Source organism: Geotrypetes seraphini, chromosome 2 (genome assembly GCF_902459505.1).
Source record: "Geotrypetes seraphini chromosome 2, aGeoSer1.1, whole genome shotgun sequence".
Taxonomy (NCBI): Eukaryota; Metazoa; Chordata; class Amphibia; order Gymnophiona; family Dermophiidae; genus Geotrypetes; species Geotrypetes seraphini.
The window spans coordinates 228,156,376-228,184,253 of NC_047085.1; the positions used below are offsets into that span (position 1 = coordinate 228,156,376).

Genomic DNA, 27,878 nt, shown 5'->3' on the forward strand with positions numbered 1-27,878 from the left:
GAGGGAAAACCAAGCATTTAAAGCAGAATTATGCTGGGACAGGAGGTGGGTGGGAAGAGGAGAGGCACCACAGAGGGGCAACTCAAGAGGCAGGGGAATTGGTTTCTGGGCTCACGCTCTTCCCCTGAGCACCTTGGGCGAAGTTGTAAGGAAAGCTGCTCCCAGCCGCCCCTTACCTCAGTCTGTAGGGGGTGATGAGTAGCTTTGTTAGTCTACTTGATTCTTAAATCCCTTCTATTTCAGAGATTCATCAGTTGTTCTCTTACAAACTTACATACAAAATTATAAAATGATGTCAAAAACACATACACAATCAACAAAAAAAATACTCCCACAAGACAGCACCTTGTTATCATCTTCTCCTCTTCATTAATAACATAGGGTTCCTTTTACAAAGGTGCGCTAAGCGTATCGGCGCACGCTAACGCATGCATGTTAGTCTATGGACGCATTAGCGTTTAGTGCGCATGTAGCTTTAGCGCGCACTAAAAATGCTTAGCGTACCTTTGTAAAAAAGAGGAGGATAGTCTCGTGTCCTATATTTTGTCTGGCAAAAAAGATGCCGTTTCAGCAGTTTTTTAAAGTTCTATATATTCTGCTGCCATCAAATATACTCAGGGAGATTGTTCCATTCCCTAGGCCCTATACAATGGAATATACTATCTCTAGACATTGTCAGCTTCAGCTCTTTCACAGGTTAACTGCCACAGGTGAAGAAATGTTTCCTTTTCTCTCTCAGCTGCTTTGTTAGTCTACTTGATTCTTACATTCCTTCTATTTCAGAGATTCATCAGTTGTTCTCTAGTTATTACACTATCAACCATACAGCTGCACTGAAAAATGACTTTAGCCCATTTTGGAGTCATTTATTCAATTCATTCATTCATTCAATTTTTTAGCCCTCCCTCCCAGAAGAGCCCAGAACAGGTTACAAGTTTACATACAGTATATAATATAAGTTCGCGATACAATAGATAGAATAAGGACTTCAAATAAGGATAAGACATGCAATATAAGTTAGCGATAAAATAAACTTCAAATAAAGGTTTCTATACCCAGTGAGAGAAATCTAACGTATGGGTTGGATCTTATTACAGTAGTCATAACAATTCATTATGAATCATCGGGGATGGTTCACGAGATAGCATATAGAAGATCTAATCAAAGTTGGTTTAAGGTTAGGAGTTATCTTTGTGGATGACAATTAAGTAAAAAGATGGGGTTTTACTGCTTTCCTGAAGTTGGGAAACTGGGACAATCGTATATTTTTTAATTAACTGAGATCTGGAATGGGATCCCATTTACTATGAGAGGACTAGGCTCTTTTCAATTATTCCGTAAAAATTTGAAAACATTATTTTCAAAATATTTTGATAACCACTCTAATAAAGATTTTCATTTAGGCCTATAATTTGATTCTTTCTTCGTGTTTAGTTTTAGTTTAATAATCCTGCCAGTGATCTGATGGTTGGCGGGATTTCTTTCCATAATCTGGGTAAGAAGTAAGAGAAAACGCGTTTGCGGGCACATTCTAGTAGAAGTTCTCGTGCGGACGGATTTTTCCTGCATAAAAGGTCTCTGATGGAATTACCCGTGAGTTAGTTGTGATTGTACAAATATGGGCAGTGCCAAGAAGGCATGTACTTTTACAAGACCTATGGGTAAACATGTTTGGGGACAGCATGGTCAGAGTCGCAAAAGGCTGGATTCTAGAAATGGCGCTTAAAAGTGGGCACCGGAAAAGATCAGTGTTAAGTGCAGTTCTATGAAGGTCACATATCCCTTATAAAATTGTACTTAGCATTGATTCCCATGACCTAACTATGGGTGCCAGACTTATGCCTACTGAAACCTGGTGTACAGTTGGGTGTAGAGAGTGACATGGGGACAAATTTTCACCGTCCCCACGGGTTCTCTCTATCCCGTCCCCGCAAGCTCTGTCCTAATCTGCACAAGCCTCGAACATTTTAAAATCATAAGTATTCGAGGCTTGTGCGGTGAAGGCAGAGCTTGCAGGAATGGGACAGGGGCAGGATGGGGATATTGAGATCCCGCAGAGACGGGGACAAATTTGGCCCCGTGTCATTCTCTGCAGAGAAGAACAACAAACTTCACCAAGAGAATTCCACAGGAAAAACAGGAAGAGACCAGCATAAGAGATGAAAACTGTAGAATTAATGATTTTGATGCAAAATTTTATTCAAAATTCTTCACATAAAGGATGCAGTTCAGTCATTCAAAGCAATAATACACAGTAAAAATATAATGGTGTGGACCTGACACATCCACGTTTTGGTCACAGACATTGTATCTATTTTTGCTTTATGCTTACATACATGTGATTCTTTATGCTCACACACTTCCATAGGACTACAGATGATTGAACTGCACCCTTTATGTGAAGAATTTGGAATAAAATTTTGCATCAAAATCGTTTCCACAATTCTCTGCAGAGACCCAGTATTCTTTTTTTTTATATATACAATTCTTAAAGAACAGTAAAGGATAAAGATATACATAGGAAAAAACAACAAAAAGATATAAAGAATATCAAATACAAATCTTTCTAGCCCACATTAATTTAGGGGAGCCACCATAAGTTCAAATACAACTAAAGGAAATGAAATATTAAACTTGAGAGAAGATTCAGCTATAAATGAAAATATAAATTATCCAACTTAATAAAATAAAAATCTTCCCCCAAGTTACATCATTCTTATTCTTGGATTCCTTTCAAAGATCAGCTGCTAGGCGCGGCTTCAGGGCTTGGCCAAAGGGGCATGCCCCTTGGAGCCACAAGGAGTCAGGAGGTGTTGAGAGAGTATGCCATCTTTGGGTAAGATTTAATCTTTGTGTATATTAATGGGTAAAAGGAAAGTTAAACCCAAAAGCTCCACCCCTGCTGCAGCCGGCCCTATGGACCGCCATTTAATACCAGTGACTCCCTCACAAGTTAACCAAGAGTACGCTTCCATTTTGGGTGCATCCTCAAGTCCCCTTGAGAGGACTCCACCCCTCCCACCATTATCCGATGATAGGGAGCCTAAATTGGCCCTTATTGAAACTTCTGAGGAACCCCAAAAATCATTTACTATATTTAAATTACAACATATACTATTACCTAAAGCATTAACCTTATTGGATTTTAGAGATGATAATCGGTGTATCTCAGAGGACCCAAAGATTGTGGACGCTAAATAAGAGTGTGGAAGGGTTATTAAGATCAGTTGTTAAACAATCTTCAGATTTTTCAATTGAAGTTGGAGAGTGTGGATTCCAATCTAGACTTGGTAAATAAAAGATTAATGTTGGTTGAAACACAGACATCCACGCTGCAGCAAGTTTCGTCTTCTGCGATTAAGGATGCCTGTGTAATTCATTCAGAATTGGAAACTATGGAGAATTTGTCACGATCAAAAAATCTCAGATTTGTTCAATTTCCTATGACTCATTTGATATCTCCTGAGATCTTATTATGAAAATATTTGAAAGAGATATTAGGGGCTCCTTTTACTACGGTGTGCTAGCGTTTTTAGCACATGCACAATATTAGAGCACACTAGCCAAAAAATTACCGCCTGCTTTAAAAGGAGGCAGTGGCGGCTAGCGCATGCCTTTGTAAAAGGAGCCCTAGGTTTAACAAGTGCAGAAACCTTTTCTATACAAAATTGTTATTAGATACCACAGAAGAAAAAAGTAACAGCTGACCATGGAACAGATCTTTTAGGGCTCCTTTTACAAAGGTGCGTTAGGGCCTTAACGCGCAGAATGGTGCACGCTAAATTGACGCACATAGTAACATAGTAACATAGTAGATGACGGCAGATAAAGACCCGAATGGTCCATCCAGTCTGCCCAACCTGATTCAATTTAAATTTTTTCTTCTTAGCTATTTCTGGGCAATAATCCAAAGCTCTACCCGGTAATGTGCTTGGGTTCCAACTGCCAAAATCTCTGTTAAAACCTATTCCAGCCCATCTACACCCTCCCAAACATTGAAGCCCTCTCCAACCCAGCCTCCCCAAACGGCCATATACAGACATAGACCGTGCAAGGCTGCCCAGTACTGGCCTTAGTTCAATATTTAATATTATTTTCTGATTCTAGATCCTCTGTGTTCATCCCACACTTCTTTGAACTCAGTCACCGTTTTCCTCTCCACCACCTCTCTGGGGAGCGCTTTCCAGACATCCACCACCCTCTCCGTAAAGTAGAATTTCCTAACATTGTTCTTGAATCTACCACCCCTCAACCTCAAATTATGTCCTCTGGTTTTACCATTTTCCTTTCTCTGGAAAAGATTTTGTTCTACGTTAATACCTTTCAAGTATTTGAACGTCTGAATCATATCTCCCCTGTCCCCCCTTTCCTCTAGGGTATACATATCCAGGGCTTCCAGTCTTTCCTCATATGTCTTCTGGCGCAAGCCTCCTATCATTTTCGTCACCCTCCTCTGGACAGCTTCAAGTCTTCTTACGTCCTTCGCCAGATACGATCTCCAAAACTGAACACAATACTCCAAGTGGGGCCTTACCAATGACCTGTACAGGGGCATCAACACCTTCTTCCTTCTACTGGCTACACCTCTCTTTATACAGCCCAGCATCCTTCTGGCAGCAGCTACTGTCTTGTCACACAGTTTTTTCGCCTTTAGATCTTCGGACACTATCACCCCAAGGTCCCTCTCCCTGTCCGTGCATATCAGCTTCTCTCCTCCCAGCATATACGGTTCCTTCCGATTATTAATCCCCAAATGCATTAATCTGCATTTCTTTGCATTGAATTTTAGTTGTCAGGCATTAGAACATTCCTCTAACTTTTGTAGATCCTTTTTCATATTTTCCACTCCTTCGGTGTCTACTCTGTTACAAATCTTGGTATCATCTGCAAAAAGGCACACTTTTCCTTCTAACCCTTCAGCAATGTCACTTACATACATATTGAACAGGATTGGCCCCAGAACCGAAGCCTGAGAGACTCCATTACTCACCTTTCCTTCCTCCGAGCCACTTCCATTAACCACCACCCTCTGGCGTCTGTCCGACAGCCAGTTTCTGACCCAGTTCACCACTTTGGGTCCTAACTTCAGCCCTTCAAGTTTGTTCAACAGCCTCCTATGAGGAACTGTATCAAAGCTTTGCTGAAATCTAAGTAAATTACATCTAGCATATGTCCTCGATCCAGCTCTCTGGTCACCCAATCAAAAAATTCAATCAGGTTCGTTTGGCACGATTTACCTTTTGTAAAGCCATGTTGCCTCGGATCCTGTAACCCATTAGATTCAAGGAAATACACTATCCTTTCTTTCAGCAACACTTCCATTATTTTTCCAACAACTGAAGTGAGGCTCACCGGCCTGTAGTTTCCTGCTTCATCCCTGTGACCACTTTTATGAATAGGGACCACATCCGCTCTCCTCCAATCCCCAGGAATCACTCCCGTCTCCAGAGATTTGTTGAACAAGTCTTTAATAGGACTCGCCAGAACCTCTCTGAGCTCCCACAGTATCCTGCGATGGATCCCGTCTGGTCCCATCGCTTTGTCCACCTTCAGTTTTTCAAGTTGCAAATAAACATTCTCCTCCGAGAATGGCACAGAATCTACTCTTTGTTGGGTTAGTAAGTGATGTTAAAGTGTATATGATTGTATTTTTGTTGCACTTATTGAAAATTTAAAAATGAATAAAGAATTTGGAAAAAAAAAAAAAGAAGAATCTACACCATTTTCTCGTGTATCTTTGCCAGACAATCTCGGTCGTTCTCCAGGATTTTCTTCTGTGAACACAGAACAGAAGTATTTGTTTAGCACCTTTGCTTTTTCCTCATCACTCTCCACATATCGGTTCCCAGCATCTTTTAGTTTAGCAATTCCATTTTTCATCTTCCTCCTTTCACTAATTTTCCTGAAAAAATTTTTGTCTCCCTTTTTTACATTTTTAGCCATTTGTTCTTCTGCCTGTGCTTTCGCCAGACGTATCTCTCTCTTGGCTTCTTTCAGTTTCACCCTGTAGTCCTTTTTGCACTCCTCATCTTGGGGGTTTTTTATATTTCACGAACGCCAACTCTTTCGCCTTTATTTTCTCAGCCACTAGGTTGGAGAACCATATCGGCTTCCTATTTCTCTTGTTTTTATTGATTTTCTTCACATAAAGGTCCGTAGCCATTTTTATCGCTCCTTTCAGCTTAGACCACTGTCTTTCCATTTCTCTTATGTCCTCCCATCCTAACAGTTCTTTCTTCAGATACTCTCCCATTGCATTAAAGTCCGTATGTTTGAAATCTATAACTTTAAGTATCGTGCAGCCGCTCTCCACTTTAGCCATTATATCAAACCAAACCGTTTGATGATCTCTACTTCCCAGGTGAGCACCCACTCGAACATTAGAGATACTCTCTCCATTTGTGAGGACCAGATCCAATATCGCTTTTTCCCTTGTGGGTTCCGTCACCATTTGTCTGAGCAGAGCGTTAGTTCTAGAAGCATAGTGTGGGTTTAGCGCACGCTAAAATCCTGTGTGCCTAAAAACTCTAGCGCACCTTCCTAAAAGGAGCCCTTAGTTTCTACTGAGTTTGATTTAACTCATTTCCTTGAAGATTCCCAAGATGTTATTAAAACTAGGGCTACTCTTTTGATGACTTGTTTAAGTGAATTAGATAAAAATTTACTCATGAAATCATATTTTAATAACAAAACAACCAAATTCTATCGTGACAATGTTTTGATATTTCCTGATGTTGCTAGAGCTATCAAATGTGAAGGAAGGAATTTCTTCTGTTAAAACCTAGGGGTTTAGCTCTAGCAGCTACCTTTTTTCCAAAATTTCCCTATAAGGGTATGATCAAAATACAAGAGAAGGAATTTATTTTTTGGAATCCCACGCAGCTTCAGCAATTTCTAAGTTTTCGTGAACAAGGGAAAAATAATGTAAAATAGTTTAGACCCAGTATTCTATAACATGTGCAACTTTTCAGAATTCTGCTGACATACCCAGGCACTCTCTAAAGTTGAAAGGGAATAGATTCCGTACAAACGTAAGGAAGTTCTTCTTCACCCAGAGAGTGGTGGAGAGCTGGAACGCTCTTCCGGAGTCTGTTGTAGGGGAAAACACCCTCCAGGGTTTCAAGACTAAGCTGGACAAGTTCCTGCTAAACTGGGACGTAAGCAGGCGAGGCTGGACTCATTTAGAGCACTGGTCTTTGACCTGGGGGCCACCACGTGAGCAGACTGCTGGGCAGGATGGACCACCGGTCTGACCCAGCAGCAGCGATTCTTATGTTCTTATGTTCTCCCATGCCTCCTAATTTTTCCTTTGGCAGCAGCAGCTTTTTCTCTCCCCCACACACTTATCCCAGTCTTTCCTACTTCCAGCCACCGCTGAAAAGTTTTTTTGCTGCCCCCTTTACTGGACATGTGCACAAGAGCTGTGCCTACCACACGGCTCTTGTCAGCATGCGCCAGGAAGTTCCGAGCCATTTACCAACCAATAACAGCGTGCATATAAATTGCATGCTGTTAGGGTTGAGCATTGGTCACTAAAAAAAAAAAATGGCGCTGAACCCATTTTTTTCTGGCGCTGTGGAGAACAGTGCCAGAGTTCTGTGCATCCTCTCAGCTAGTGCAGGGAGAGCTGGTTTTAATCTAAGCTGCTGTGATGTGGCCGAACCTTTGCATAAATCTAGCTGGCTTGACTTAAGTTCTGCACCACCTTCACAAATGGCTTCACTGCATTAAGGAATACGGATAAGAGGCTGGCTATTTAAAAAAACAAAACAAAACAGAAGAATGATGGACGCATTAAATGATTAGTGAAGTAAAAAAGCACACTAGAGAGTACTGGTAGAACTAAATTATACCTGAAAGATTATTTACTCATTCATTTATTGGAGTGTATTTATTTATTTATTTATTAGGTGCAGGAACATGATTTCAGCTAGGAGTTGGATAAGCGCTATTTTCCATAGAGATTGATGGGATTCTTGAGTCTGTATTAGACTTTTTGTATGTTTATTGGTTTAATAGATGTCCTCAGAACATACAGGTGTGCTGCAATGCCTTTGCTTTAATAGCAGTCGCGGGGAGTGAATGTAGAATAAGATCTCATTCTCCCAGGATCCCACACCATCCACAGACTGCAAAAGACCTTGTCATGGGGGTCTAACCAGTCATAAAATAGCCTGACCTACCTACACTGATATCTCCAGGTTTGAACTACAAATAGGAACTCGGTGTTTTATTAAAACACGTTTCTTGGGCTGTTAGGAAACGGTTTAAAATTGGAAACAATTTGGAAAACTGGCTTAACCTCCACATGTATTTCATTGCGATTCAGCACTGTAGCTCAGACAGCTCCACCAGCCTGTTCAAAACAAAAGAGGAACAGGCAAGCTGAAATAAGTTGGGGGTGTTTGTTGTTGGTTGGTTTTTTTTTTTTTAATATTTGAATAAAATTTAGTGGTGCAGTCAGATGGCTGATTTAGGATCATTTTGTCTCCGCTCCCTCCTCTGTGCCCTCAAAGACTAAAAATAGAAAGAACTGAGTTGTCAGGGATCCCAAAGCCCCATCAAACAAAGACCTCCTTCCGGCTGAAACACATGCAACCTGGGCAGCTGGCAACAGTGTCATAAAAATTGCCGTACTAGAACAGATCATTGGTCCATCAAGCCCAGCACCCCAACAGTGGCCATCCCAGGTCCCAAATACTCGTACCTAGATCCCAAGTAATAAAACAGATTTTATGCTGTTTATCCTAGGAATGAGCAATGAGTTTCCCCAATCCATCTCAATAATGGTCTATGGACTTTTCTTTTAGGAAATTAGCCACACCTTTCTTAAACCCTGCTAAGCTAACTGATTTCATCACATTCTCCAGCAACAAATTTTATCACTGTCAGCCTCCATGCATACTCACTTTCATGTATGAGTACATGCACTAAACTAGGACAGGAGGAAGAGGCTTAGGGAAATTGATGCTGGCTGTCCAGGTTGTAAGTGTTTCAGCTAGAATGAGGTTTTCAGCTGGTAGGGCTTTGGAATTTCTGCCAGCCAAACTAAAGAAGCACCAATTTTGGCCTGTCTCAGAGATAATAGGGGAAAGGATAAGAAGTTGGGCTTACTGCCAGTATGGAGAACCCTCCAGCACAATCAGAGATGCAGTATACACTTTGCAGAGAATATTTTTTTAAAAAACAGCGGCCTTTTGGTGTAGAGATCTGTTCGTGGATGGTGTGCTGATTACTTGCAGAAAATGACAACAAATCCTCCAATCACTCCTCACCCCACCAATTTACAAAAAAAGACTTTTCCTTCTTGTTGTAGGATCTGCAGATAACAAGTCGGAACCAGTCATGTCCGACCAAGTGCCAGAGACCAGACCAAAGCCAGTGGTACCCATGAAACCTATTGGCATCAACACCAATCTTCTGGGCTACATTGGCATTGATACCATCATTGAGCAAATGCGCAAGAAGACTATGAAGACAGGCTTCGACTTTAACATCATGGTAGTAGGTAAGAACAAGATATCAACATTGTTTGATTTGTCTGTATTGTATGAGAAATTGTTTTAATTATATATGTACTAGTTGGAACCCGCTTTGTACAAAGCAAGAGATACATAAACATGAATCAGATTTCCAGAATCCCTGGCACTTATTATTCATACAGTGACATCAGGAGATTCTGCAGCATGCAAGATAATAAATGTGATAGCAAGATCCCTGCCCTGAGGAGCTTATAGTATGACTATGAGCACAGGAGCCAATCAGGGCCTTAGGCCCCTCCCATTGCTTTACAAGATGCATTGGGAGGGGGAAGGCCCGTCATTCTCAGAAGTGACCCTTTAGGCAAGAGGGAGTGGGCTTCCCTCCTGCCGATTTTACAATGGAAGGTACGGGGGTGTTGGGTGATGGGGGGGGGGGGATGTTCCATGATGTCGAGTGGTCTCAGGTAATGTGGGAGGGTCCAGAATGTTGAGGGATGCTGGGGGAAGTCAGGGGAAGGGGTGTAAGGCTCCTTGGCTCAGTTGATTCCTCTGTTGAAATCAGACAAAGTAGTTGGGTACATCTACAAAACTTGCTTTTGTGCATTTTCCATGGGGACATTTTTCTTTTTGAAAATGGCCAAAAATAGATAGATGTCCTAAGGACCAAAACTTATACCTAGGTGATTTTCAAAAATAAAAGATAGATGTCTGGCAGCTTTGAAAATGGACATTTTTTTCTCCTGGGTTTGTGGACATCCTGCCCAAAATGTCCAACCTCGGACTTTTACGTCCTATCAAAAATGCCGCTCCACGGTATTAAACCCAGAGGAGAAGCCCAGTCAGAACCTCCTCACGCATGTATGTGTGTTTGTGGACACATTTCCGCATGGTTGAGAGCATGCCAGTACGCAGCAGCGCACAAACCAAGCTGGACACATGACACCACCACTCCAGCCAGGCCCAGGATCAGGAAATCTGAAAATGCCACGCTTGTGGCACTCACTTCCTTATTAAGGTCTCCTGTTATCAAATTATTTCTGGGATCTAGTGTGGACTACCTCCATTGTTTGCAAGCTTATCTCATGGATATTCATTGTGGATATCCTGAAAACCTGACTGGCTAGGTGTGTCCCAAGGAGATAATTTAGGCCCTCTTTATCAAGCTGCGTTATGCTTTTTTATTGCCAGCTTCTGTGATAAAAGCTCCAATGCTCATAGGAAATCTATGAGCATCAGAGCTTTTACTGCGGCTGTCGGTGATTTAAAATACCCCAACGCGGCTTGATAAAAGAGGGCCCAAATTATCTCCTTGGGACACACCTAGCCAATGAATATCCATGAGATAAGCTTGCAAACAATGGAGGTAGTGCAAACAAATTTATCTTATGCATATTCATTTTCTATATCCTGAAAACCTTCAGGCACACTGGATCCCAGAAAATAATAAAATTCTCCTCATATTTCATCTTGCACTTGGCTCAGCACAAAGTCAGCAACCAATGCAACATGTTTTTTGCTTTTCAGACTACTTTCCTTTTGTGTCTCTTCTCTTCCAGTTACATTAGGGTGTTGTTTTGATCTTAGTGCCCAATTTCACTAATGATAGCTTTCGTACTAAATTCTCTATAGGGCTCCTAGACAAAGGAGACAAAGAGTGGATTTCTGAATTTCCAACTATAGAAATCACCTGAAATATTCAGAGCTGAACATTCCCAGTAACCTGAGTCTTCATTGGTAGAAAACGTGCACTTAGAATAATATTGGTGGAAGAGTTGCATTCTTCAATGGAAGGTGGCTTTAAATCTCTATCTCCCCATTACCCAGGTTCTCCTCTCCCCTCCAATACATTGATTTTCCACCCAGTCCTCAGGACACAACTAGCCAGTCAGGTTTTCAGGATATCCACAATGAATATGCATGAGATATATGAAGGATCTTCTAAAAAGGTTTCTGCACTTTTTTTTTTCAGCAATATAATTTTTTTTTTTTATTTATCAAATTTTTTTACATTATCATTTATACAAATAATAAGAAAAAGGAATTTACAGAAACATAAAGACAAATAATATAACCTCCTAAGGGTTCTTCTATATAATTTCCTCTAGTCCACATAATTGAGAGAGAACAAAACAGGCAAAATGAAACAGATATATTTAAATATAATCCTGATCAATAAAGATCAAACATTCTGGTGTATGAATACTATTAAAAAACTCCAAATATTAATTATGTGGTGAGAGAAGAAGATGAACTCGTTTCATGACGTTGTAAAAATTGTTCTAACTGCATTGAGTCCCAATAAACATAATCATTTTCCTGAAATTTAATCAAACATTTACAGGGAAACTTTAAATAGAATGTGGCTCCCAAAGCTAATACCCTAGATTTCAAAACCAAAAAAGATTTTCTTCTTAATTGTGTTGCTTGGGCCACATCTGGAAATATTAATACGTTGTCTCCACAAAATTTAGTTTGTTTATTTTGAAAATAAGCTTTCATTATTAAGGATTTATCTATTTCTCTCGTACATGTTATTAAGAGTGTAGATCTAGTTTGGATTATATCCTGTGAGTCCTCTAAGAAACCAGTTAAATCAAAATCAATCTGTTCCAACTGATCTATACCCGGTTCTATGGAAACTTTTTTCTTCTGAGGAATATAATATAGATTTGTTAGAGGCAAATTTTCTATGTCAGCCATTCCCAAAACTTCCTTAAAATATTTCTTAACCAATATTTCAGGAGATATCAAATGAGTTTTGGGAAAATTGACTAGACGTAGATTTTTTGCTCTCTGCAAGTTCTCCATTTTTTCAAATTTCAAATGAGTAATATGAAAATCCTTAACAGCTGTTAAGGAGACTGCTTGTAAGGTAAGCATTTGGGACTCTGTTGACCTAATTGATTTTTCTATAATCTTTAAGTTTGAATCAACATTCACAAACTTATCAATCACTTTCTGTGAAAATTTTACATTCTGTGTCACCACAGATTTTAATAACCCCTCCATTCGAGTATTAATTAACCATAGATCTTTTAAAGTAACTTCCTGAGGTTCAGCCTTGGGATCTCTAGGAGCCAAAGCCTCGTCTTGAAAAGATAAGGCTTTCGGCATCACCCCATAAGACAATAAGGGTGATGTCTGTTGCTCAGAGACTCCCTCTGGCTGAAAAATGGAGCCCGGATTTGGCTCCAAATCACCAGGAATACCTGGTGGAGGTGGTGGAGTTCTGCCTGGAGGACTAAGAGATGCTCCTGAGAGTGAACTCGCTCCTTGGCTATGGCTGAGAACACTGGATGGAACTAAATGTCTATCTATGGGACCTAACAAAATAGGTGTAGACACTTTTGCTTTCCCTTTTCTTTTTCCCATATTGTAATTAAAAATACATACGTTTCTCCCGTTTCTCCCAGTGTCTCCAAGGGGCTCCCAAGGGGCAAAACGTGCGCCTTAGGGCACGCCCCTTTGGCCACGCCCTGCGGCCGCATGCCGCAGTCGCGGCGTCCCTTTCAACCACGGAGAAAGGACCCGCGCGACGTCGGGCGTCTGTCTCCGCAGGTGCCTGCAGGGATTCAGCAACCCGGTTCCAGCTTAGTTGTTAGTAAAAGCGCTGCAGTCCTGAGCAAATAACAAGTCCAACAGGTAATTATACCAAAGTACCCGTGTCTCCCCGGTCTCCTGCAGTCGCGGCGTCCCTTTCAACCACGGAGAAAGGACCCGCGTGACGTCGGGCGTCTGTCTCCGCAGGCGCCCGCAGGGATTCAGCAACCCGGTTCCAGCTTAGTTGTTTGTAAAAGTGCTGCAGTCCTGAGCAAATAACAAGTCCAACAGGTAATCACACCAAAGTACCCGTGTCTCCCCCAGCACTATTATTAAATATCTGAAAAGCAAATTACATCACTTTTCTACAGGTGAGCCAGTTTGCCTGACTGACTAGTCACATGATATTCTACGACACATTCTCTTACCACTTCTCCCGCCCCAACCATTTCCCTTGAAAATATGAAAGTGCAGAAACGTTGTGAAGAACCTTCGTATTTGCATGCACTATCTCCATTCAATGGAAATCGAATCTCCCTTCAAGGACTGGGTTGAGAGTCACTGTCTTAGAAAAAGAATGAATGAATCGATATAGTGGCATACCTAGGGTATGTGGCACCCGGGGCCCATAATTTTTTGACACCCCCCCCCCCATGTAAAAAAATATTTTTTTGTAATAACCATGAAACTGAATAAATGGTCATAATAGAAACAGGCAGTGAAAATTTTCTTTTATTGAACGTCATATATGTAACCATTATTCCAAACATACCATAACATAACATAAATTATGTCTGAATTGTCATGACATCAGAAGTACATATGGAGTAGTTGCAGGTGATGCTTGGGACAGTTCTGATTGTGTTAGTTCGGTTTTATGTGTTTTTGAATAGAAGGGTTTTTATTTCTTTTTTGAAGGTTTTGTAGTTTGTGGTTGAGGTCAATAGGTTGTAGAGTTGGGGGTCGAGTGTTGCAACTTGAATGGTTAGGAGGTTGTCGAACTGTTTTTTTCTTTTGACGTTTTTGGTTGGAGGGTGTGTGAATGGTGCGTGAGTTCTCCTATGTCTGGTTGAGGTGGATTGAATTATTTAGCTGAAGAAATTAGTTCCCCCCCCATTCCACACACATTAATTATCTTCCATTTTTGTTCCCATTATAAAAAACACTGATAAGTTCTCAGAAAAAAAATACATTAAAATAAGAAGTGAAAACAAAGGCCCCTACAGATGAGAACATAACATAAGAATAGCCTAACTGGGTCAGACCAATGGTCCATCATGCCTAGTAACCCATTCTCATGGAAGCCAATCCAGGTCACTAGTACCTGGTCAAAACCCAAAGAGTAGCAACATTCCATGCTACCGATCCAGGGCAAGCAGATGTTTCCCCCATGTCTTAATAACAGACTATGGACTTTTCCTCCAGGAATTTGTCCAAACCTTTCTTAAAACCAGCTACGCTATCTGCTTTTACCATAACTTCTGGCCACTTCATTTTTAAGCTGAGATCTTTCCTTCCAAACAGAGACTTTGCTAGATGTCAAATACAGCACAAGGTAACTTCACATGGACTTAGCTGTGCAGGAAATGTGAATCTCCTCATTCACCCACCATATAGTGCAAAGGTCTGGTTTTTTCTTTCGATCACTACATAGACTAATGCCACACAAGCAGCGCTGTTACAAACATATTCTGTAGGTCAGTGCTAAGGTTAACAAAGTTTCCTTCCTTGGACCAGAAGGAGATACTGATAAACCACTGGAAGAGATCCCAAAACAACTACCCAGGAACAACACCCAAAGACCCACTCAATGTGTGAACCAGTTGAGTGGAGTGGACTAACTGGGGGGTGGAAATGGGCCCGCAGTTTGCTCAGCAGAATTTCCCAGATCACCTCTTCCTCTCAACACATTGACACGCTGCCACCACCACCACTAGGAACACCTCACCGGGTAGGCCAGCAATGCTATAAACTTTATAAAACACATTATTATATTTTCTTATAAAGCACATATTTTAACTGAACTCTCTGACATTTTCAGCCTTTCCATTCACAAAAATAGAAGGAAGAAAAGTTCCCATTTCCTGCTGTCTCATGTCCCCGGCCTATACAATATTTTTCTTCTCCAGAGTGCAGACCCTTCAAAAATCTGACCAAATCCTCATTTCACTTGCATTATAAAGTACTGAGGATGCCATCTCTCCCCAATCCCAGGTCCTAAAGTCTAAGACAGTAGCGCAAACTAGTGCTGCCAGATTCAGGAAAAAATTTTTGATTCGATTCAGCCTGTTGAATTGGTTTATCGATTCAATTTTCCTGCCCAATTGGGTGTTTTTTTCAAACATCCTGGTGGGTTTATTTTATAGATTTCCCCCCCCCCCCCCCTTTGGCTTCTCCTAACCACACTGGTGCTGTGGTGTAAATAAAATAAAGAAACAAAAAGGACTTTTCCTCTCTCTGTTAAATCCTAGCTCACGTTTGCGGTCTAACACCAGCTTTGGCAGGATACACATTTCAAATCTGACATATTGTAATCACAAAACAGAAAATAAAATTAGTTTTTCTACCTTTTTGTTGTCTGGTTATTTTTCAAATCTTGTTGGTCCAAGGCTCTGGTTGTCTTCTGATAACTTGCTTGCCAGGGTCTCCTTCTTTCTTCTTGCTAACCATCCATCTGCCATCTCTGTCCTCCCCTTCTATTTCCCTTCTCTCCCCCGGATGTCTGGCATCTTTCCTTTTTTTGTCTCCCTCCACAGACCCACCTTTTCTTAACTACCCTTTCATCCAGCAGCTCTCCCTCCTTCCCCACCACCCCAGGGTCCACCATCTCTCCCTTTCTTTTCTCAACTATCCTCCTAACCAGTATCTCTATCCCCCCCCACACCATCCCTTGTGTCCAACTTCTCTCCCTTTCTGTTCCTTCCCTCCCTAAAACCCATGTCCATCATCTCTCTCTCTCTCTCCTCTATTTTCAGACCCATTATTTCTTCCAACCCAAAGTCCGGAATATGCACGTCTCTTTGAACCCCTCCCCCTTCCCTCAGTGTACTTCTACACCAGGGCCCCCCCTCTCCTGAAGGCCTGTCCTCCCCTTAAAGGTCTGCATCCCACCCCTGAAGGCCTGTCCCCCCATTGAAGGCCTGCCTGCTCCCCTTGAAGGCCTGCACCCCCCCGAAGGCCTGCCTGTTCCCCTTGAAGGCCTGCACCCCCCCAAAGGCCTGTCACCCCCCCAAAGGCCTGTCCCCCCCCGAAGGCCTGCACCCCCCCAAAGGCTTGCCTGCCTGTTCTCTATGAAGGCATGTCCCCCTGAAGGCCTGTCTCCCCCCTCAACAAGATCTGCCTGCCCGCCCCACCCTGAAGGCCTACTGCCCCCCCCCCCACTACCTAGAAGGACCGCTCGGCCCCACCACCACCACCACGAAGCACTGCTCATTCCCCCGGCCTCCACGCTTCATTTCCCTGGGGAAACAGCCTGCAACAAGATTGCGCGATGCCAGCTATCTTTGCTTGCTTCGGCTGTTTCCTCCGCCGCGGTCCCGTCCCTCCTCTGACGTCAGAGGAGGGGCGGGACCATGGTGGAGGAAACAGCCGAAGCAGGCAAAGATCGCTAGCATCGCGATCTTGCTGCAGGCTGTTTCCAAACGCGACACCCGGCACGGGGGGGGGGGGAGCCGGACCAGACCGGGAGCACCCTCTCAGGGCTTGGCAACCGGGGCAGACCGCCCCCCCCGCCACTGAATCGATATAATATTTCAACTGGCACAGCTGTCCTGCCCCAGTCTTATCCGCCATCAGCTTTTTTTAAAAAGCCAGTTGGTAGAAGAAATATGAAGATAAGAATCAGTCAATACAGCATACTGATATGACTGAGACCAGGATAATTTCGCTCCTGACTACCTGGTTCACTATTTGTTTATTTAAAGCTTTTATACCGCTAACTAACTATGAAGTCAATTTAGAGTGGTTTACACGAGCAGCTTTGATGGACATATGAACATTAACTTCAGTAATGATGGTACAATATTTGAACTACAGGCAGTCCCCGGGTTAAGAACAAGAGCCATTTTTTTTAAACCATTCTTAAGTTGAATTTGTATGTAACTCGGATCCTGTACAGTATATAGTCTATAAAAACATTAAACATTAAATAAATAGTCCTCAAAATAAAGTACTGTAGTTTAAATAGAAAGAAAAGAGAGGAGGTTTACACTTATTTTTATTCTTCATCAGTCCCATTGTTCCCTCTCCACCACCACGACCATCATTTCTCCCTCTCATCTCTCTCTTCCCCATTCATCTGTACCTTATGCCTCTCCCACCACCATGTCCAATATTTCTTTCTCCCTCCCTATGCCCAACAATTCACCTGCTTTCTTCATTTCCCCATGTGCATCATCTCTCTTTCCCTCTCATTCAGACACCCATGCTCAACAATTCTCCCTTTCTATTCCCTCCCCACCTCAGCATCTCTTTCCCTCACTTCCTCCATTCTTCCATCCTATGTCCGAAGTTCATGCTCCCCTCCCTCTCTCCATTGTGTCCCATGTTCTATCCCTCCTTTCTTCCATCCTTCGTCCAAAGTTTGTGGCTCCTCCCTTCCTTCTGTGTCCCAACAAAACCCTGCTTCTCCCTTCCTATGCCAACACAGTCCCTCTTCCTCTCTTCCATGTCCCAATGTGACACTCGTCATCCTCCTCCATTCTGTGTCCCAAATTCGTGCCTCCTACGTTTACCTCCTCTGGCCACCTATGTTTACCTCCTCTGGCCAGTGAGTGGTGGCTTCTGCATGCTGTTCCTTTAATTATTATTTGCTAGATGGTATATCAAGTGACAAATAAACTTGGAAAGCTGTGATCAGCGGTTCCTGCATGCGGTCCACTGCATGCGGTCCACTGAGGGAAGGCTTCCAGGTCAGCAGGCCGCATGTATGAGCCACCAATCATGGCTTTGCGAAGACCAGAGGACCACGTGCAGAAGCCGCTGCTCACAGCATTGCCAGAGAAGTGCGGCTGGGAGGAGAGAATCAGCCATAGGAGGCAAACACCTGTGGGAGGCACGAATTTGGGATGCGGAACGACGATGAGGGGCACAATGGGACATGGAAGGGAGGTGGAGGGGCACGTTGGCACAGGAAGGGGGGAAGAAGGGGTGCGTTGGCACAAGAAGGGAGAGGTAGTACCCCGGTTCATAAGTACAAGTTCGATGTAAGTCGAGCGTTCTTAAACCGGGGACTGCCTGTATAGACAAGGAGTAACACTGCACTGCTGGAGTTATGACAAAAGAGCTTAGTGACGGTGTTACAGACAGAAATAGATTGTTTCTGAAATGTCCATTATGCATAAACCCATACAAATCATTTACCTTAGTCTATCATTTGATTGACTCAACAATTAAGAATACAATAACCCTATATCCAATCATTATACTTATTTATATCATTAGCCTCTATAAATATACATACAAAACCTTTTAGTTGTCATTTAAATGTATCATCAGTCAGTCCTGGCTTCACTGTTTTTCAGCAGACCAGCAGTGGCACTGTGTCTGTCTGCATGCAGTGTGTACAGCGCTAGTGCTAGTACTAGGGTTATCAGGACCACTTAGACCAGGGATTTCAAAGTCCCTCCTTGAGGGCCGCAATCCAGTTGGGTTTTCAGGATTTCCCCAATGAATATGCATGAGATCTATGTGCATGCACTGCTCTCAATGCATATTCATTGGGGAAATCCTGAAAACCTAACTGGATTGTGGCCCTCAAGGAGGGACTTTGAGATCCCTGCCTTAGACCCACACCCCCAGGCCCACCCAGTTCCATCCATCCCCGTCCCATTATGCCCCAGTACCGTCCCCAATCCCACCCTAGCTCCGCCTCAGCCCCGCCCCCTGATGCCTGCTCTGGTCGGGCAGGAGGGCATCCATGCATGCACGCATGCGACGCGGTAAAGTCACACGTGTACGCGTGCGTATGACATCATCGCATTGCCCTTCCGCCCGATGGTGATTTTGAAGGAGCTCTTCAAAACCCAGAAAAAAGTGCCGGGTTTTGAAAAGCCGTCCGGGGAAATCCAGACGTCTGGTAACCCTAGCTAGTACCCATCCAGACTCAATGCATGCTATAGCAATGCCAACGTTGCCAACAACCCACCGTAGTCTGTGCCAATCTGCCAGACATGACACCCCATCCCACTGTCCACCACATCCTACCTGCTCTATGTGCCTTGAATCAGGATTGGGAGAGAGATCAGGTTCTTTTTTCATCTGAATCCATACATCCTGCCTGCTCCACATGCCTTGCTAGCCAACACTCCACAGCGCAGAGCTATCATGTGACAAACACTGGGATTCTGGCGTGTCCCCTCTAACCAAGGGTATCTTCAGGACTTTTCAGTTGGCCCTAGGCGACTGCCTAGGCCTGGGAGAGACAAGGTAAGTAGGGGTTTTCAAAACACCACCAGTCAAACCACGTTCTTCAAGCAAGAATAAGATGTTTATTCTGACCTCAGTGGTCAAAAAGGTGCAACATAAAACAAAGTCACTTTAGCATTTCATTTAAAACAAAGTCCATTGCAAAAATAAAGAAATACCAAAACAGAAATCTCATACAGGTGGTTTTGCCTGAGACCTTGTACTCTGATTCAGAAATGCACTTTGATTCAGAAATGCACTTTATAATGGTGTTCAAACACAAGTTAAATTCTCTCCCAGCAATATTTGTTAGAGGCATGAAACAGCTGTCTTTCAGCAGTCAGGCAAGTTCAGAACAAACCCTTGTTACAAACAATATTAGATACCTCATTAGGCAGTAAGCCACAGCACAGCCTTGCAAACAGCCCAGCCTTTCTTCAGCTACCTCATGGAAGGCAAAAACAAACAGCTGAGGGAGATAAGCTAATTAGCTTCCCAGGAACGGGAGGGAGCCACAGCAGGATTTTCACAGTTCAAAAATAAACTTAAATATTCAGCCTTTAGGTTCTTTTGCTCAAACTTGGCTTTAAGTAAATCCAGTAGTCAGTATTCAGGTAAGTATTGTACTTAAACCAAAAATCATAATAAAGCCCAAACACATAGCAAATTCTTCAGGCTTTTCTTGCACAGAAAGAAAGCACAAGAAAAAAGAAAAACAAAACAAAACACTAATTGCTTCACAGTTACTCACTTCCTTTCATTCAATGTCCATGCATTCTGTCTGGCTCTCTATCATAGGACCAGCAACTTGTACCTCCATGCTTTCCACACAATTAGAGAGTTGCGCGGGGACAGAAATCCCACCCGTCCCCGCCAAAGTCCCACCCGTCCCCACCCGTCCCCATGAGGACTCCCACCCGTCCCCACCCGTCCCCGCGAGGAATCCCTCCGTCCCCACCCGTCCCCGCGAGGAATCCCCTCCGTCCCCACCCGTCCCCGCGAGGAATCCCCTACGTCCCCGCCTGTCCCTATAAACTACAGAAATAGTTATTTCATTTAATTATGCTACTGAATTAAAGGCTCTGGTAGAAACCCATTTAAAAATAAGCAAAAAGACTTTATTAATTTGGAAATATTAATTGGGAAGAATACATACTTTGTAAACGGGTTTCTACCAGAGCCTCTAATGTTTATAAATTTTTATCAACACAACCTATATACTACTTTATCCTTAAGCAAAAAAAAAAAAAAATAATAATTTTTCCTACCTTTATTGCCTGGTTTCTGCTTTCTTCATGTTCTCATTCAATTCCTTCCATCCACTGCCTCTCTTCTCTCTGTGTCTTCCATTTGCTCTGTTACTGTGCCTCTCCCTTTCTCCCCCCTCCCAAATTGGTCTGGCACCCATCTTTTTCCCTCCGCTCCCCCCATAGTCTGGCACCTCTGTCTTCTTCCCTGCCAGCGTCTTCTTCCCATTCCCTCTTCCCCATTTCCTTTCAGTGTCCTTCTCCCCCACCATCTTCCCCATGTCCTGTCAGGCAGCATCCTTCTCCCCCCTCTGCCTTCCCCATGTCCTTTCAGCGTCCTTCTCCCCCCTCTGTCTTCCCCATGTCCTTTCAGCGGCCTTCTCCCCCCTCTGTCTTCCCCATGTCCTTTCAGCGGCCTTCTCCCCCCTCTGTCTTCCCCATGTCCTTTCAGTGGCATTCTCCACCCCTTTGTCTTCCCCAGTGCTTTCAGGGTCCTTCCCCCCCTTTCTCCCGTTTACCCCATGTCCTTTCAGCGTTCTTTTCCACCCCTTTGTCTTCCCCAGTACTTTCAGCGGCCTTCTCCCCCCTTAAGCGTCTTTTCTTCTCCACTCCACCTTTCCTCCCTCCCTGCCTCCACCTTTGTGGCGCTTTTGCACCCGACCGACAACAGAACAGGCCCGGTCGGACAAATCTCCCTGTCCTGTAGCCGCGAATCTAAATTACATTCTTACAGCAGCTGGAGTAGTGAAGCTGCTGTAAGAGGTAATTTAGATTCGCGGCTACAGGGCAGGGAGATTTGTCGGCCGGGCCTGTTGTCGGTTGATCGGGGGATCTGACCGGCTGTGCACATTCTCCGGGGCGGTCCGCCCCCTCCCCCTTCTTTCGTACGCCATTGCCTTCTTCCTACCTGCCCTGCCGCACACAGCCGACCGGAAGTCTTCCTGATGTCAGAGCTGACGTCGGAGGAAGGGAGGGCTTTGCTTAAGCCCTCCCTCCGACGTCAGCGCTGACATCGGGAAGATTTCCGTTTGGATGTGTGCTGCGACAGGGCAGGTAAGGAGAAGGAGACTACCCTCGCGGCTCGACCAACCCCGCTGCGATCCAACCCCGCAGGAACCCCGCGACCCTCGGAGGCGTCCCCACGGGATCCCCGCGACCCTAGGGGGCGTCCCCACAGGATCCCCGTGACCCAAAGGGGGAACCCGCGGAATCCCCGCGGGTCAGCGGGATTCCCGTCATCCCCGTTCCCGTGCAGCTCTCTACACACAATCAGGAATCTGGAAGTTTGAGGTGGGGAGGATTTCTTTCACCTCCTGCATGGGCCAATCTGGAACTTCTGGCTCTGCTGCCTGGCTCCACGGCTCCTGCCCTGCCTTGGGCTGTGGGAGTGACTCACCCTGGTCACTCGCCCCTCCTCCTGCTGCTTGCATCAGTCTGCTCTTAAGCAGCTCAGAGCCAATCCCCTTCAGCCTGTAGCATTTTTGGTGAGTGGCACAGTTGTGGCCAGTACTGATTGAATGAGAAGAGCAGCCAGCCAGCCATGGTCCTGGTTCAGCACGGTGCAGTCCTGTCTGGAAAGAGGAAGACGTTGCAGTCAGCATCAAACTGACTGGTAATTTCCAGCAGCCTATGTTCAGGGCTTTAGACACTTGGACGGCCTGTCTTTTTGATTGTCCAAGTGCCGACTTGGGTGGGTTTTTTAGACGTATTTCTGTTTTGATTATGAGCTCCATGGTTTAACAAGTGTCCAATATTTTCAATCCCATCGGAAAAACAGGTTTTATTAAATTAAAAAAAATATTAATTTAATTTTTTTTTTTTAGCAAACTTTTCAAACTGCCCTCGTTTTATACATAATAACTGCAATACTGGAGCAGACCAAAGGTCCCTCAGTACCAGTATCCTGTTTCCAATAGTTCCCAATCCAGGCAACAAGTGCATGGCAGGACGCAAAAAGTAACAGATTTCATGCTACCGATCCCAGGGATCTCTAGATCTTAATAATAGTCTTTTCCACTAGGAACTTATTCAAACTCTTTTTATTAAACTCAGTTAGGGTAACATCTTCCAGCAGCAAATTCCAGTACTTAATTATGTGATGTGTGAAAAAAATATTTTCTGCTATGTGTTTTAAAAGTACTATTTGCTAACTTTATGGAGTATTCCCTGGTCTTTGTATTTTCTGAAAGCGTAAATCATCAGTTTGCACTTACCCCTCCAACTCGACTCATGACTTTATAGACCTCTACCCTAGAGGAAAGGAGAGACAGGGGAGATATGATTCAGACGTTCAAATACTTGAAGGGTATTAACGTAGAACAAAATCTTTTCCAGAGAAAGGAAAATGGTAAAACCAGAGGACATAATTTGAGATTGAGGGGTGGTAGATTCAGGGGCAATGTTAGGAAATTCTACTTTACTGAGAGGGTAGTGGATGCCTGGAATGCGCTCCCGAGAGAGGTGGTGGAGAGTAAAACTGTGACTGAGTTCAAAGAAGCGTGGGATGAACACAGAAGATTTAGAATCAGAAAATAATATTAAATATTGAACTAGGCCAGTTACTGGGCAGACTTGCACGGTCTGTGTCTGTGTATGGCCGTTTGGTGGAGGATGGGCAGGGGAGGGCTTCAATGGCTGGGAGGGTGTAGATGGGCTGGAGTAAGTCTTAACAGAGATTTCGGCAATTGGAACCCAAGCACAGTACCGGGTAAAGCTTTGGATTCTTGCCCAGAAATAGCTAAGAAGAAAAAATTTAAAAAAAAAAAATTTAAAATCAAATCAGGTTGGGCAGACTGGATGGACCATTCGGGTCTTTATCTGCCGTCATCTACTATGTTACTATGTTATATCCCTCTACAATGCAAACAGTTTTTACTGTTAACAAATTTCAATCCAGAAGGCAGAGCAGCATGGAGGAGAATGCTGAAAAAAAGCTGATATACCTTATAAGAATATCAGTGTGACATGTAGAGATACTGGCACAGAAGCTAGGGATACCAGTGTCGTAGCTGAGGATACTGGTCCTGGAGCTGTGGGATACCGGAATAGAAGGAGGGAATACAAATTGTAACACAGGTGATACTGGTGTTGCTGATGGAGATAATAGAGTTTGTGCTGCCTGGATATACTGGTTCCAGGCAGGGGCACAGCCATGGGAAAGGCCTGGCCTGCCCAGTTTGGGCTGAGGCCCACCCACCCAGTGGCAGAGGACTTTGGATAATCTCTCTCCAGGTCGCCAGCAACAGTTCCTACATGTTGCTGGCAGCTGACCTGAAAGTCTTCCCTCTGACACCTTTGCGTTTTGCGTCAGAGGGAAGGTTTCCGGGTGAGCCGCCAGCAGCATATAGGAACCGCTGTCAGCGAACTGGATCAAAAACACATAAGAAGAAATGCTGCATGGGTTGGAGGGGGGTGGGAAGGGAGGGAAAGAAACTGCTGCACAGAAAGCTTTGCGCCCACCCACTTTGGGCTCAAGTCAGCCCAAAACTAACTGTCTGGCTACACCAGTGGTTCTAGTTAATCACGTCTAGCACTGGTTACAGTATTGCTTTGTTCTATCTCTTGTGTCAACAGGTCAGAGTGGACTGGGCAAATCCACACTAGTGAACACCCTCTTCAAATCCCAGGTGAGTCGGAAATCAGCAGGCTGGAGCCGGGAAGAGAAAATCCCCAAAACTGTAGAGATCAAAGCCATCAGCCATGGTGAGTGAAAGGGAGGGGGCAGGGTTCCCATGCCTCAGCCATTTGGCATTTTCACCATTTGCATGTGTTCAGCCTATGTACCCTTTCGCCCGTCGTAAACACAATCTTTCTTATGGCAGACCATTTCTCATAAGCCTTCCTTTCTGGTTCCTTTCTCCAGGCTTTCCAAGTCCCTCCTGAACAGGAATCCAGTCCTGCAACTCTTTCCTGTGGCTAAGATAGCAAGAAGCAGCTCTCTCAGACCCCCTCCTAGCATCATTCTTGAAATGGCTCAAAAAGGCAACACCTTGAAAGTAAACTTGCAAGGGCCTCAATTCCCAGGAAATGAATATATGATGATCAATACAATATTTAATGCTGGGCCATGCTCAGGCAACAGCACCAAAGATCTGAGGCAAATTCAAAATGTGCTGGCTGCCAGAGCTTATGCGCATCCCAGTCGATATTCAGCCAAGATCACTTAAGACACTGATGCAGGCCCTATCTGAATAACGGCTGGGACCTGCATAAGAAGAATCAGATGCCTCAGCTCCCTTCTTACTTCCCCAGTCCCATTGCCTCACCCCCATAAGACCCTCCAGGCCTACCTGGAATCTCCAAAGTGGTCTAGGAGGTCCTATAAGCAGAAGCAATGCCACTTACTTCAGCCTGTGTCCTGATCATTCCCGCACCTGGCATCAAAATGGCTGCTGCAACTCCCGCAGCAGGCTTGCAGTTTCATGTTGTTTTCCAAGACCATGGTGGTTAGAGTTGCCAGATTTTCCAATTGGAAAATCCGGACCCCTAGACTTGCCCAGTTCCGCCCATCGCCATCCTAATCCCGCCCCCAATCCTGCCCCAGCCACGCCCTCCGTTGCCTGCTTTTGTCCATCCCCCACTCCCCACTGCCTGCTCTTGTACTGCTACTATTTGTGTTTTTCAATCAGAGAAAAAGGGGGTATAAAGGATAATTTTTACAATACCTCCTTCAAAGATTTTTCTACACATCAGTGTCTAACTTCTTTATTATAATTAATATATTGCTTCTATTAACCCACTATTTTTTATCATTCAGATAGAACCCTATTGTGACAACAAACTCACCCCCAGCATATAAATTAAGAGGTTGAAGTATCATAAAGGATGCATTGTTCTCATTAAAGAGATCTCTTATAACCTGGATGTTATTTCAAGTCTTCATCCTGAATGCATGTAGTATAATCATTTACTTCAAAACCTCCTTCCTAACCATCCCTATTAATATTTATTTATTTAATTGAATTAAACAACATGAACTAACTAAGGGTTCAAATCTATCATTTATTTAATTAAAAATATTGTTTCTTTCATTTAATTATGGTATGCAAACCTAAGATCAATTCATAACTATCATTTATTTAATTAAAAATATTTTCTTTCATTTAATTATGATATCCAAACCTAAGATCAATTCATTAGTATATATATTGAAGAAGAACAGCAACACTTATCTTAACGGCTTCCCAGCCAAAACCAACGTTGGTGGGTCATGAACTACCCGACGCTCAAACAATTGTAGAGCGTTTCAGCTATTAATCAGCCTTCATCGGGGGACAATACTGCTGCTGTACCACTTCTGAGTTTGTCGACCTTGTGCTAGCCGTTTTAGCACGCGCTAAATGCTAACGCGTCCATTATAGCTTATGGACGCGTTAGCGTTTAGCTTGCACTACAATGGCTAGCGCACCTTAGTAAAAGGACCCCATAATGTCTTAATTGCAGCTAAGCACACAAATCTGAATCCAGTAGCACGAAAGCTGACTTGAAGACACAGGGCCTAATAGCCTTTCAAATGCTGTTTTCCTCGGAGCAGCTCTCGCAAAAGTCCAGAGGATAAAAGATAGTGTTTGACGTGCAAATAAGGAAAAATATCTTAGGAGCTAAGCAGGGCCAGATTTAGATGAAAAGAGGCCCTAGGCTATTCCACTTATGAGGCCTTTTCACCTCCCATTTTTAAGTTTGTAAATTACATGATAGATAATAAAATACATCATTACTGTGATATATATCAATATGTTAAATGAAACATGTTGTTATTGGTACTAACCTTTATAAAAAATGTGACACGGATCTTGAGGCCCTAGGCTGAAGCCTAGTTAGCCTAGTTAGCCTATAGGAAAATCCGGCCCTGGAGCTAAGCCATATCTAACTTGGATCTGTGGAAAGGAACGTATTTGTCCAGAGACCATGACACAGAATTGCCCCGTACACACTAGTCCCTTGATTTCCCCAGTGCAAATTCTGGGTTAAATCTTAAGGAAGCAAACCATGAATATTGCTGGCCCTCTAGAATAAATCCTTTAACTCCCTGCCAAATTTGAAGCATAGTTATTACCGATTGTGGATTCCGTGTTCTTGCAGCTGATGCATTAGTGCGGAAGGGCTTTTATACATGCATTATGGAAGTTGCATAGCATAAGTGCTTTTATTTGATGCCTTATCATTCAAATTATTAGTTCAATCGTTAGTACTAAGCTAGTTGGACTATTGTAACATAGTACACTTGGCAGGTATGCAAAAAAATCTTTCTAGATTGCGAATTATTCAGAATACTGCAGTTCGTTTGATCTTTGTATTGAAAAAATATGATCATGTTACTCCATTCTATCGACAGCTTCATTGGCTACCTGTTGAGGCTCGTGTCAAATTTCAGATTGTTCAATCACTACCCACTGTTTACACGTCACATCAGAGGAGGGGCAGGATCGCGGCAGAGGGAACTTGCTGCAGAGGCCAACGGCAGCCTGCCAGGATCGCTACAGCACCGGCGATTCTCTGCAGGCTGCCGTAATTAGCTTTGAAGTTGAGACCGGGAGGCCAGGAGGGAAGTCAGAAGATGCTATAAAGAAGGGGGAAACATGCAGGCCTTCGGGGGGCCCCCTGGTGTAGAAATACATGGAGGGAGGGAAAGGGGGGTCCAAAGAGATGTGCATATGCCGGACTGAGGGGGGGAGGGGAAGAAATAATGGGTCTAAAAACAGAGAGGGAGAGAGATGATGGACAATGGGATGGAGGGAGGAAAGGAATTGAAAGGGAGAGAAGGACTCAAGGGATGGTGTGGAGGGGGATAGAGATACTGGATAAGAGGGTGGTTGGGAAGAGAAAGGGAGAGATGATGGACCCTGGGGTTGTGGGAGAGGCAGGAGAGATGCTGGATGAAAGGGTAGTTGAGAAAAGGAGAGATGGTGGATCTGGGGATGGTGGGGTCCATCGCTGCAGCCTCCGGGGAGGGAAGAGAAACAGAAGGGGAGAACAGAGATGGAAGAAAACCACAAATGGGCAGGAGACCCTGGCAAGCAAGTTATCAGAAGACAAACAGAAACCAGAGCCTGGGACCAACATGATTTGAATAATGACCAGGCAACAAAAGGTAGAAAAAATAATTTTATTTTATGTTTTATGATTACAATATGTCAGATTTGAAATGTGTACCCTGCCAGAGCTGGGTTAGATCACAAACATGAGCTAGGACTTAACAGAGAGA

General features: G+C 43.7%; 1 protein-coding gene across 1 annotated transcript in view; it reads left to right on the forward strand.

Annotated features, from left to right (window-relative positions):
- SEPTIN3 (septin 3) overlaps window positions 1–27,878 on the forward strand; it is a 90,024-nt gene that overhangs the window by 17,410 nt on the left and 44,736 nt on the right. The window contains exons 2-3 of the mRNA XM_033933870.1: window positions 9,317–9,508; window positions 24,248–24,376. Coding sequence (XP_033789761.1) covers window positions 9,317–9,508; window positions 24,248–24,376 — 321 coding nt within the window. The remainder of the gene's footprint in view (window positions 1–9,316; window positions 9,509–24,247; window positions 24,377–27,878) is intronic.